The sequence below is a fragment of the Triturus cristatus genome, chromosome 7 (genome assembly GCF_964204655.1).
Source record: "Triturus cristatus chromosome 7, aTriCri1.1, whole genome shotgun sequence".
NCBI lineage: Eukaryota > Metazoa > Chordata > Amphibia > Caudata > Salamandridae > Triturus > Triturus cristatus.
The window spans coordinates 1073549959-1073563559 of NC_140590.1; the positions used below are offsets into that span (position 1 = coordinate 1073549959).

The 13601-nt window shown below is 47.4% G+C and overlaps 1 protein-coding gene across 4 annotated transcripts in view; it reads left to right on the plus strand.

Annotated features, from left to right (window-relative positions):
• Nucleotides 1-12351, plus strand: part of AFAP1L1 (actin filament associated protein 1 like 1) — a 275377-nt gene extending 263026 nt beyond the window's left edge. For all 4 annotated transcript variants that reach the window (XM_085618165.1, XM_085618164.1, XM_085618163.1 and 1 more), the window contains one exon: nucleotides 12185-12351. In XM_085618165.1, the coding sequence (XP_085474291.1) occupies nucleotides 12185-12208 (24 nt within the window). In that variant the 3' untranslated portion in view covers nucleotides 12209-12351. The remainder of the gene's footprint in view (nucleotides 1-12184) is intronic.
• The last annotated feature ends 1250 nt before the right edge of the window (nucleotides 12352-13601 follow it).

Consider the following 13601-nt stretch of genomic DNA (forward strand, 5'->3'; position numbering starts at 1 on the left):
ATACCTCTGCAATTTAGGGGCTTCCTTCTTACCTTGACCCATGATATTCCTTTAGCAGGACACTTAGGCCAGAACAAGACTTGGGACAGGCTTGTCCCTCACTTTCACTGGCCTCACATGAATGAAGATACAAAGGAGTTTTGTCGCTCCTGTGTGACCTGCCAAGCCAGTGGCAAATCAGGTGGCACAACAAAGGCCCCCCTAATACCACTACCTGTGGTAGGGGTCCCCTTTGAAAGAGTGGGAATAGACATAGTGGGTCCCATGGATCCTCCCACTGCATCTGGGCACAGATTTATACTGGTGGTAGTGGATCATGCCACCAGGTATCCAGAGGCAATTCCCCTTAGGACCACTACAGCACCTGTTGTGGCCAGGGCCCTGCTGGGAGTATTCTCCAGAGTGGGGTTTCCTAAGGAGGTAGTATCTGACAGGGGTACCAACTTTATGTCAGGATACTTGACAGCTATGTGGAAGGAATGTGGTGTCAACTACAAGTTCACCACCCCTTATCACCCACAATGCAATGGGCTTGTTGAGAGATTCAACAAGACCCTAAAGGGTATGATCAAAGGATTACCTGAAAAACTCAGGCGAAGATGGGACATCCTTCTACCCTGCCTTCTGTTTGCTTACAGAGATGTCCCACAAAAGGGGGTTGGCTACAGCCCCTTTGGATTGTTGTTTGGGCACCCTGTAAGAGGCCCACTGTGTCTAGTGAAGGAAGGATGGGAGTTACCTCTCAAAAAGCCTAAACAAGACATAGTGGACTATGTACTTGGTCTCCGCTCCAGGATGGCTGAGTATATGGAGAAGGCATCCAAAAACCTTGAGGCAAGCCAGGCCTTACAGAAAGCTTGGCATGACCAAAAGGCTGTCTTTGTTGAGTTTCAGCCAGGACAGACGGTATGGGTGTTGGAGCCAGTGGCCCCAGCAGCACTCCAAGACAAATGGTCTGGACCCCATACAATCCTGGAAAAGAAGGGAGAGGTCACCTACTTGGTGGACCTAGGAACTCCCAGGAGTCCCCACAGGGTACTCCATGTTAACAGGTTAAAAGCATATGTTGACAGGGCAGACATGGGCTTGCTCATGGCTACAGATGAGGGACAGGAGGAAGAGAGTGACCCTCTCCCAGACCTGTTGTCTCAAAACCCTGAAGATGGCTCAGTTGAAGGAGTGACCCTTGGAGGCAACCTCACTGCCCATCAGCAGACTGAATGTAGACAAGTTCTACAATCATTTCAACATCTGTTTTCCCTAATACCTAGCCAAACTGACTGGTGTACCCATGTTGTGGACACTGGTGACAGTCTGCCTGTAAAGAACAAGCTCTACAGACAACCTGACCACGTCAGGGACTGTATAAAGGCTGAGGTACATAAAATGCTGGAATTAGGTGTCATTGAACCCTCAGAGAGCCCCTGGGCTAGCCCAGTGGTTCTGGTCCCCAAACCTCACACCAAAGATGGCAAGAGAGAGATGAGGTTCTGTGTGGACTACAGGGGTCTCAATGCTGTCACCAGGACAGATGCACACCCTATTCCAAGGGCAGATGAGCTCATAGACAAACTAGCTTCTGCAAAGTTTTTGAGCACATTTGACTTAACAGCTGGCTATTGGCAAATCAGATTAGCTGAGGAGTCTAAGGCCAAAACAGCATTCTCAACCCCAGGTGGGCCTTATCAGTTTGTGGTGATGCCCTTTGGTCTGAAGAATGCACCTGCCACCTTCCAAAGGCTGGTGAACCAAGTCCTTACTGGGTTGGATGACTTTTGTGCAGCATATCTTGATGACATTGCTGTCTTTAGCTCCACCTGGGAGGATCACCTGATCCACCTGAAGAAGGCTCTTGAGGCTCTGCAAAGGGCAGGCCTCACTATCAAGGCTACTAAGTGCCAGATAGGGCAGAGTAAGGTTGTATATTTGGGCCACCTTGTAGGTGGAGGCCAAGTTCAACCACTGGAGAGTAAGATACAATCCATAAAGGACTGGTCCCCTCCAACCACCCAGACTCAAGTTCGAGTTTTCTTGGGCTTGACTGGGTACTACAGGAAGTTTGTTAAGAACTATGGGTCCATTGTGACTCCTCTTAATGATCTGACATCCAAGAAGATGCCCAAAAAGGTTCAGTGGACAGTAAGCTGTCAAAAGGCATTTGATGACCTGAAGGAGGCCATGTGCTCTGCACCTATCCTGAAAAGTCCTGACTACTCCAAAGAGTTTATTGTCCAAACAGATGCTTCTGAGTTGGGTGTGGGAGCTGTGCTGTCACAACTTAATGTAGATGGTCAAGACCAACCCATTGCTTTTATTAGCAGAAGGTTGACCCCCAGAGAGAAGAATTGGTCAGCTATTGAGAGGGAGGCCTTTGCTGTGGTGTGGGCCCTGAAGAAGCTGAGGCCATACTTGTTTGGCACTCACTTCAAGATTCAGACCGACCATAAGCCCCTCTTGTGGCTAAATCAGATGAAGGGTGAAAACCCCAAACTGCTTAGGTGGTCCATTTCCCTACAGGGGATGGACTTTACAGTGGAGCACCGGCCAGGTACTGACCATGGGAATGCAGATGGTCTCTCCAGGTACTTCCACTTAGGACATGAAGACGAGACTGGTCAAGGCTAGTTTAATGTCCCTGCGTTTGGGGGGGGGGTTGTGTAGGAGAGTAGGGTCTGCTATCCTATGGTCACCCCAAATTTTTGCTTTTTGCTTCACTGGTTTTTGACATATTGAGGCTGTGGGCCTGCCAATCAGACCCCCAGCCTGCTGTTCTCTCTACTAAATTAACACTGTGCACCCTAGGTGCATAACCTATTGGAATTGGATCACCCTGTGAGCCCCTGTACCAGTGTACACTAGGTACCCAGGGCATTGGTGTATCTAAGGCCTACCAGGGGCTGAAGCATGTATTGTGCCACCCCTGGACTGGCCTAACAAATTTGACACAACTGGCTGATCACTCAGCTGGGGTAAGTTGGTGTAACCACCTCTTACTTAGGTGTAGTATACCTATACCTAACCTTAAATGGGACACCTGGTAACCTATAAGTCACTCCTATGGCAGGCCTTAACAATCCTGAAGGCAGAGTGCTTGGTTCCATGTGAGATGGTGCTCTGGCATGAGCTGAGCCTGTCTGCAGTGGTCGGAACAACTTCCTTCTACTGTTTCCAGATATCGTCATACCATATACTCTTAAGTGCATTATGAACCTCGCGGTTAAATGCTATCTTTGGTTTGGCTTTATCAATACATGTCGAGTAAGGTGTCATACGAATTGGAATACTAACCCCTCGCCAATTCTGGCGACGGGGTTAGCATTCCACCCTTCTAGAGGGACACGACATGTACAGTACCTGAAACCCGGGTAAAATCAGACATAGCCTCAGCTCCACAAAATGGATGCTGCCACCACAGACACAAGTCTGCCTTCCTGCTGCTGGGATTCCTTCCAGCTTGGGAGGTGTGGACAAAGGGTTTCCTGCCAGGGGAGGTGCGTGCACCACCCCAGACAGGATTTTGTGTATTGGTCAGGTAGGGCTTGAATAGAACCAGACATGCCTGAGGCTCACAAGGAGCTTCGGTGCATATGCCAGTTCAAACCGGTCCTGGGGCACACCAGTCCCGGGCCTGGGGCGAGCTGGACAAAGGATTGGGGGTGTAACCACCCCCCTTCCTGGTCCCACCCTTAGAGAGGGACCTAGCAGGTAGTCCGGCCCCTAGAATCCGTTTAAAGGTAGGAGCTGTGTCCTAAGACTTCAGACATCCTGGAATCAACTTGAAACTAAGAAGAAGACGGGAACTTCGACGCTCTGCCACACAGAGGACTGAAGCCAATCTCCCCTGTGGTCAGGGAGTGACCACCTTGCTAACGCAAGCACCATCCAGCGAATCAACGTCTGCTTTGCCGCCGCCTCCCGCCGGAGCCCGAGCCCAGAGACTGACAAGACCTGGACCTCCAGACCTCTCACCGCCCGATCCACAGTCCCTGAGAAGAGGAGACCCGTGGAGGCACCGAGACACGTGGAGCCAGCCATCTTGAAAAGACCACGACAAGCTGCAAGCGCAACAACCGAGGCTCCCTCCAAGTTGTGCTTTGGGATCTGAGAAGCCCAACACCCGAGCAGCATCTGCACCAAAGGTGAGCCCTCCAGCATCTCCACGATTTGCGTGGGGCCCTTCTGCATTTTGCCACTCGACGCGCCTAACCGATTGCTGGCCCGCTGGCTAGTGGCCATCTTGGCGACGAACTTCACGAAATACACCGCTGGTCTGGTTGCTCCAGACTGGCCCTTGCTCCCCTCCAAAGGAGCAGTCCCTCTGACCTTGCTGGTCAGAACCATCAGCTTATTTCATCTCCTACAACAATTGCTTTTGCCAAGGCTTGTTTGCTTCTATCAAGTCGCCGACACCGCCGACAGCGAGAGCCTGCGTGGGACAGCTCGTGAACCGACTCCTGGACGTCGTCGACCTTCAGGGACCACGTGGCTGCAGAGACAAGCTACACCTTTCTTCCTGTTTGCACCCGACATCGCCTGGTACCCACCTGGTCACACGCTGGTCACTGGCTAGTGACTGTGAACACTGTCCCCTCTGCTTACAGGTCTTCAACATCTCCGATCCACTCTTGGATCCACCGCATCTCTTCCGGACCGGCCGCCTGCAGCATCTTTGTCTACAGGCTCCATTGAACAGATAGAAGAAACCCGATGCACTTCGACGCCTATGCACCCGCTTCCTGTGGGTGAGGTAAAGCTGGCACTCTGGTGCCCAAGTGTAGAGTATCATCTCTAGTGTCTGTGTTTCCAATCTTGAGTTCATAGTCCATCCGGAAGATTCCTTTTGCAGTAACTTTGTACTTTTTACGCACCCATTGAAAACCTATGGGAGCTCGCGTGTGACTATTTGCTCTGCACACGCAACCCATGGACCTCCTGGTCACTAACTGAAGTTAGCTCCTTGTAGGCCCAGCGATTCTAGAGGCCCTAGGCCTTTTCCCTTTTCTGTTCGTGGTACTTATACCACTATTTTAGTATATGGTTTGAGCGGCCACCAGGGCCTATCCATATAAAGTGCAACTTCTGTGTATTCTACTGTAATCTTGTTTGACGATTTGTGCTCCTGTGCTCATAAAGAGACTAGGGGTTACTTTGAGAAATAAATACATATATATTTTGAATATATATCTGTGTGGTGTCCTTTCATTGGTATAAAAGGGGGGTTGCATTTGGTAAAACAGCTTGCTTAACACGCTTCACGAGTTTAGCCTCAAAGACTGCTTAGCCTACGCTACCACTAGGGCAGCTAGTCCGAAAAGGTTGACTTACAACCACACCATAAGGGTTGCTTGGCATGGTACAAGGTGGTCACTTTAACTAGTGAACATCATATACCAGGCCAACTTCTCACAGAAAATTACAAGGGAATCAACAGTACTAAAATACTTAACGCATCTACTACAAAATAAACTAAGCTACACATCCCTAAGGGTGCACTTAGCGGCGATAGTAGCTTACACAAGAGGAGAAACAGGGAAAAGCTTATTCACCTCCCAAGTAGTTAAAAGATTTCTTGAAGGTGCAAAGAGAATCGCACCTCCAAACAGAATGCCAGCAGCAGCATGGAACCTCAACGTAGTGCTAACTCAATTGATGAAGGCACCATTTGAGCCTATTCACAGAGCTACACTGCACATGCTCACGCTAAAAACAGCCTTCTTAGTAGCTATCACATCGCTACGAAGATTAAGTTAATTGCAAGCGCTAACACTTCAAGAGCCTTATCTTCAGATACACAATGATAGGATTGTAATGAGAACAGACCCACACTTCATGCCAAAGGTGGTGTCACGGTTCCACATCAATCAGACAATCCAAATACCAAGTTTTTTCCAAAAACCAACCACAAGCACAGAAAGGGCGCTACACACATTAAACGCCAGGAGGGCAGTAATGCACTATATAGAGAGAACGAAGGAGTGTAGAAAGACCAAGCAGTTCTTTGTATCCTTTACCAGCAGTTTTTTGGGACTACCAGTTACCAAAAATACCAATGCACGGTGGATTGCACAAACTATACAATTCTGCCACAAGTAAGCAGGACAACAGTTACAGGGAGCAGTTCATGCTCACTCAACAAGGAAGAAAGGAGCGACAATTGCGTTTCTAGCAAACACGCCTATTCAAGACATTTGCCAAGCCGCAACATGGTCTTCAGTGCAGACGTTCACTAAGCACTACTGTGTAGATATTCAAATGAACAAGGAAGCGCAAGTGGGACAGAAAGTCTTACAACACATATTCAGTAACCAGAGCTCATCTTCCACCCAGCCACCACAATAACAACAAACCGCTACAAAATCTATGCACAGCATAGTGAATCCAGAAAGATTCACGCTGCAAAACGTATAGTTTCTTACCTGTCTGTGTAGTTTTGCAGCTTGAAGACTTTCTGGATTCACTAGCGATCCCACCCTCCTCCACCAGAAGGATGTGACAGGAGGAAAAGGATTAAAACAAGAATAAGATTTTAAAGGTTAAAAGAAGAGAAGGATTAACACAAGGCAAGAAAAAAGAATCCAAAGACGACGACCAAAGGTGGGAGCTTCCGGAGAAAGCGCATCGACGTCACGAAGGACACCAAATGGTGGTATGTCGATGCCCAACTGGACCACAAAAAAAAGAAGAAAGACTAAAATTCTGGACCCAACCACTAGATGGCAGAATAATGTACAGCATAGTGAATCCAGAAAGTCTTCAAACTGCAAAACTGCACCGACAGGTAAGAAACTATACGTTATATTTTTTTTGGTCCTGTTCCTGCGTTGACTCGTCTGCATGTGAGACCCTTTCACCACCGGGTGGCAGAATTCTAAACTGAAGCTTATTTATTGAAAATGTAATGCCAGACACAAAGCATAAAGTATCCATAGGAGCATCCATATGTTGGGAGCAAAATGGTACTTAATCGTGGCTGCTTGTACTAAGTGCCCTGAAATCAGCCACAACCAGACTACAGCTCGGTCATTGTGTTTAGAGGTTTCTATAAAGTAACGGCTGGCATCAATAGTTGAAGTGGGCCAAACCAGTGCTTAATTTGAGCCGGTGGTTTCTGGTGCTAAACACTAGCACTTAATCACCAACACCAGTGCTTTTCATGAGCACCAATTAAGGACACATTCATTTACGGCGAAATTAAGTGATTTGCCCAGAATCACAGGATGTGGAGCCGACGCCGAGACCTGAATGTTGTTCCCCAGCTCCGAAGTTGGCAGCTGTGGCCATTACACCACATCCTCTTCCCCTTTTCATGGTTAGTAGTTGGTTCTGTTTTAGGCGGCGCTAACAGTTTTAGGCTGGTGCAAGCTGCTTCATGACAAGAGCCCCGGCCCTTATGTTTTACAAAGTACCCACTGGGCCTCACCAACTGATCAAGCTGTCAGTGTCCTACCAAAAACCTTTGGGCACCAGCACTCATATTGTTCCATTGATTAGGCATTGATCTACCCACTTGATCAACAACAGGAAGGTTTGCTTCCTCACCCCCTCGAAACATTAGCAAGAGTGTAGTGGGTCACTGAGGTGCCTACAAGTGCCAAACACTTGCCCCTTCACACATGTTTCCCGAAATGGCTGCTCATCAACATCAGACTCTCTCCCGAAGTCTTGGTACAGGGCAGGATACTCTGTCCATCAGATGTCCGACTGTCCCCCAAAGAACGCTCTCCGATGAAAAAGTTACATTAAGTAACACGACCTTTATCCAATCTCCTAGATATAGTTCAGAATACTCATCCCACGGAGCTCCTCTGTCGTGCTTGACAGCAGATGTTCAGTTCAATACAGTAACAATTACATCTTGTTACAACACAAGCGGTTTGTCTTATCTGATTCATGGTTGTTGGGCAACAGTTAGCCTGTAGTTCGGGTCATAGAATCATCTGGCAACCTAAAAGGGTGGAGGGAGGCTTATTTTTAAAGGGAGATCTACAAAGAGATTTTTGGGGAGATATCAGTACTGGAATAGATAACCACCGCACAAGCCCCAACCAGCTGAAGATCTATCTAGGGGACCATTCAGGTTGAGTGCAAGACGAAGACAAATACCACAGGCAAGCATCATGAGAAGAGACGCCTCCCACACCCCTGAGGAGCCTGTATCTGCCGTTTTCCAGTCCACAGGAGAGTTTTGATGTTAGGAATCTTCACATCACTAGCACAGGGTCTGGTCTCCTTCATTAAAGGTGAACATCCTGATTCGAGAACCATTCGAACTATACTATCGCTTACAGCTCCAGAGATATGCTGGTTTTATGCCTTACTGTGAACCTGAACCTAAAAGCCAGCTCCCAGTTAGAACTACTTCAGCCTTGGTATCCATTGGCCATCCCAGTCTCAAGAATGCACTTGCCACCATAAAACATCCATCAAATTAGCTGTCTTTGAGATGTTGCCCCCTAATTTCAGAACTTCAGGGAGTCTCCACAGTAGATGTGGACTCACAAACCCATCCAGCTCATTACAAGTGATTAAGAAGAGTTAGTTCTGGAACTGGTCTTGGAAATTGAACTATATCTCACCGAACACTGGTTAGTTGGCCCACTTTAACCATTGAACTGTGTACTAATGGCCTTATTTAAAGTTTGGCAGATGGCATTCTCCCTCACAAAATGTGATCGCTATCCCTTTCACCATTTTACAGGTGAAATAGGCCATAATCGGGGCCTCTGCAATCATGCGATTGTGTAGCCGCAGCAAATTTTTGCATTATTATAGATGTGCCACATAATCCACCACCTGATGCATAATCTGAAGATTTTAACAAAAACAATGGTTTCTAGCCTAAACGGTTGAAAAGTTACTAAAAGTGGAGCGCCACGTGTTGCAGAGCAGTGGAAGGCCATTTGCAAAGCTTGATTGGTCACCTTTCTGTTTTTATTGCTATATTTGAGTGTTACACTAGAACAAATGAGGTGTAGCCAATGCCCAGACAGTGTTAACAAGTGTAAAAATGTCAAAATAATGATGTAATACTATTATACAAGGTGCCACATTAAGCCGCATAATTTGTCTTTTCTTGCTGCAGAATGTAATCAACCTTGTTGCATAATTTGGTTCTCCCTTGGCATATAATTCCAGTGGCCCTGGCCATAATGCACCTGTGATATGGCAGATGGCCCATCTTTGTGACAGAGTTCACATCCGCCAAATTCTAAATAAGGCCCTATGTCTCTTGACAACTTATGCCTCCTTGCTTGGGTGTGACCTGTGTTTAGTTGGTGAGTTTTAGGCAGAAGGGAATTTTGTATTTCAGCACTTCCCCCTTAACCGAAACTTTGGGGCATATTTACAATGAATTAGTGTTGGGCAGTGTCGCAAGTAATTTTTTTGTGCTGCGCTACGTCAATTCAGAAGGACAGAAATGCACCATATTTACAAAATACAGTGCATTCCTGTCCTTTCAGCCAGCCCCGGTGTGAAAATTGCAGCAGTTCGCCAATGCAGGCACCCATGCACCATGGTGCAAGGGTGTCTGCGTTGTTGGCATGATTGTTTTTGTGCACGAAGGGGAACCTTGCTGCACAAAAATAATCACAAGGCGTTTTCCTTGTTCTATGTGTGCTGAATGCAGCACATGTAGAAAGAGGAAAAAACGAGGAGAAATGTAAACATTTCACATTTCTCCTCATTATGCCTGCCCTGGGGAAGCATACATGTTTGGCTCTTCCCCAGATTCATGCTATGTTGTAAATCTGGGGCAGTGTCAAAATCTAGGGGAGTTGTGTGGGAACACCCACAGCAACACCCATGAAACGCCTCCCTGCCGCAATGTAAGGCAACGCAGCGACTTGAGCTGCGTGGCTTTACACCTTATCTACAAGGCCATAAATTCCATGCTTGTAGATGCACTGTGCGCCACCATAGCGTAAAAAAAAGTGACGCGCCAATGCCACTAGGGGCTTGTAAATATGCCCCTTTGTTTATTTACATTGTAAACAACGTCAAGAGTCCTTAACCTCCTGCCGCGGCAGGAATTCTGCCGCGGCGCTGGGGGGGTTTGGGGGCAGTTGCGGTGGCGCTGTGCTCGTGACGGAACCACTCCGTCACGAGCCAAGGTTGAGCTGTGCTCATGACGGAGTGGTTCCGTCACGACTCCGCCCACTGCGCTAATCGCCCGCACAGGCGGGGAATTAGCGCCGCGTGGGCAGAGCGGCCGCCAACGGCCGCAGCATGACGGAACCACTCCGTCATGAGCACAGCGCAACCGTGGCTCATGACGGAGTGGTTCCGTCATGAGCGGGGAAGGGGTTAAGTCCTTCAATATCACCCAAGCACAACCCCAAAGGATAACATTGGCCTTAGGGTCAAGATTATATAAAATAAGTGCCTAACTTATTATTGATATAAAGACGTTTAGTGGTTGTATTCAAGCCCCAGAAAGTGCTAATGCATTCTGTTTTTCAATAAGTAGGATATATCTGACTGTTATTTTTACTTACCGGTTCATGCAAGTTCTAATCTTCTTCAATTATATAAAAATACGAGACATTGAGGTTATTGTGTGTTATTTACAATGTCTTGCTGTATTGGCGTTTCTAACTTTTACCACTGCTCAACTTTATTATCTCCGGAAAACTGAGCGTCATATTTACAAGGGCTTATTGCCACCAGAACATCACTTTTTATGGCGTTCTGGTGGGGATAAGCCTTTTGCCTTGTTAAGCCACTTGGCCGCCTTGTAAATAAAGCCCCTTTTCACATAGCGTGAATGGGGCGGGCAATGGGTGTTGTGGAGGGCGTTTCGCCATAACATCCATTGCTCTTGACGCTGCCCCCTATTTACAAGGGTGGCGTAAATATGGGGCATCGCCAAAAATAAGACCAGGGAAAACTTGGTCTAACCTGGCGAAACGAGGAGAAAGGATTAATTTCTCCTCGTTTTTGCTGTTTCTATGTGTGCTGTATTATGCAGCACCCATAGAAACAGCAAATCGCCATTAGCGATTGTTCATGTGCAGGAAGGTTTCCCTTCCTGCACATAAACAAAAAATTTAAAATGACAAGTTGCAACTTCTATGTGTGCTGCAAAAGCAGCAAACATAGAAATTACAAATCGCCATTATGAATTGTTTATGTCCAGGAAGGGGCACGTTCCTGTACATGAACAATCATTCCCTGCAACACAGACAACCTTGCACTATGGCACAAGGGTGCCTGCGTTGGCGCTAGGCAGCTAAATTTAGCGTCAGCTCTGATGGAAACGCAGGAATGCGCCGTATCCCTGCGTTTCTAAACTGACGAAGCATGGCGTTAGCAATTTTGGATCTACAACGCGCCCCGTAGGTTAATTGGAAATATGCCCCCCAGTGCCTTAGGAGTAAGTAGCTTGTTCATTCAGTCACGGCTCAATGGTATTGGTTGCTCAGGGGCACCTACGGAAAGCGATAGCATTCACACAGAATAATAACCAAGAACCAGCAACTAAAAGGCCCACAGATGCTTGTGGGTCAGACTGGTTGCGCACTCAAGATTCAGGGAAGGAAGAAACTGTGGGGAATATCACTGGAACAGGGATAAATTACATTTCACTCGGCTACGGAGAAAGTGATCTTTAGAAGAATAACAATAACAACACAAAAGTGTGGTGTGTAAGAGACCTTCATTTTCAAAGTCCCCTTCAGTCTCACTCCACTCTCTTACTCTCTCTTCGATCCCAGTGAAGTACCTTTCCCTTTCTATCTCATGCTTTCCTTCTCTCTTCCTCACCTTGGTGTGCTGTTTTGAGACGTGGTCTAGTCGTTACATTTTTAACTGTGAGTATCGGCGTCTTTGGTTCCTATCGCGATTCAATACGGGGATAGGTTTTTAGATCTTGGTTATATGATTTTAACTCTGTGCTTTAGCACCTGCTGCTGCTCTGCTGTAGGTAGTTTGCAAACAACAAGTTGATCAAGAGCAGTACAGCTCCCTGAGATGTAGTGAGGGGGCTGCAAAATATGAATGACCTTTCACTATTGCCAGTGGTCCTTCCTTGACTGAACTGAAATTTACAAATATCTGCCAACATAGCATTTAGTAATTGGCCAAATGCCAGTCTAATGCAGTGACTGGACTCTTCATTGTGTTAGACACAATCCACATGTATCCTCTCTGCTGTCTAACCTCATGTTCTTTTCCTTTCTTTCAGGAATGGGAGATGAAAAAAACCTAAAGCCTCTACAGAAACCAAAATACGAGAAATAAACGTATTTATTGTCTGGACATTGGGAGATGAACCCAAACCCCACTCGAGGACTTGACCGAGGAAGGGGATGGGGAACCTCCATTCTGACACAAATAGACCTGCGGACAGGGAGAGGGCTTTGGGCTGTCGAAGCCCGGGTAACTGGGGAGGGGGGTATTGTTTCATGGAATCTTTTTTATGGATCACTAAGGAGAACTTTCTAATTCCAAGCTGTGAGAGCTACAATACTCCATGCAGAGTCTATCCGTGAGCCGGCCACGCGGCATAGCCACTAGGACAAAGTCAAGAGTTGCTCCGTGTGACAAAGAATGTGGTTGACCACTCCAAGCGTGGAGAAGGCTTCTGGGGACAGACCGCGGGGAATGTTGTCAACGTGGCCCTGCAATGCCAGTGCAAGAATATGAGGATGAAGGGGAGGATGGCTCTACTGGGATACTGGCCAGAACATTTACAGCAAGGTGTTTGTTAGTGTGGGCTGAAGGCCTAATGGAATTTGAAAACGAGATGAATATTTGCAGGTGGCTTCCAGTGTGGATTTGCATATATAGATTACCTAAAGTTTTCAGCGGGGTCAGCGAGTCTGGAATACCTGCAGTGCCGGGCAGGAGACCAGCATTCCAGGCTCTGCCTGACACGTGACAGACACTGCCTCAGTCCTTCCAACCTCATGGAGAGAGTGGCCTCCTACAAACTCCCCATGTTGCAATACAGTGTGGATCGACAACTCACGGCAGCTACGTCACTTCCTCCAGTAGAGCTTTTACAGTAAACCACATCAGAGCTGAGGCACATGGCTGATAAGGACGAGGTCTCCAGCACCTGCGGGTGCAGTCCAAACCTTGTTGAAATGCCGTTCTGAAGGTGTTTGCGCTCAGTTAGTCTCACCTCATTGATGTCTCTACCGTCTCTACCAGTGGAAGCCTGGGGAGTGTACCTTTTTTTGTGAATCACAGTTTCACAGAAAAAACTTCTGCCTTTAGTTCTTGTGGGTCATAGAGTTCAAGGCAGCGTTGACTAGAGCTAGACTGTCAATTTACCTCTGACATCTTAGTGTTCCTCCTAGTGTTGCCAAGTTAACCTTGATGCATTTCGTCATTTCCTCTGACATCTTACGTTCGCTAGACAGGCCGTTTCCATTGGCCTCTAATCCACAGCAGGATTCATAGCATTGGCTGGACCAGGCCTCCTCATTTCCGGTCTTCTAAGCTTTTGCCTTTCCCACTGTCCCTGTAACACGTTCATATAAATAAACTCACGGCAGCATTTGGAAGGCGAGTTGTGGCAGGACCCTCTGTACACCCATTGATGAAACAAGGCTCATTCTCCGGTTACAGGTGCAGAATGCAGGTGCTTTTTATAG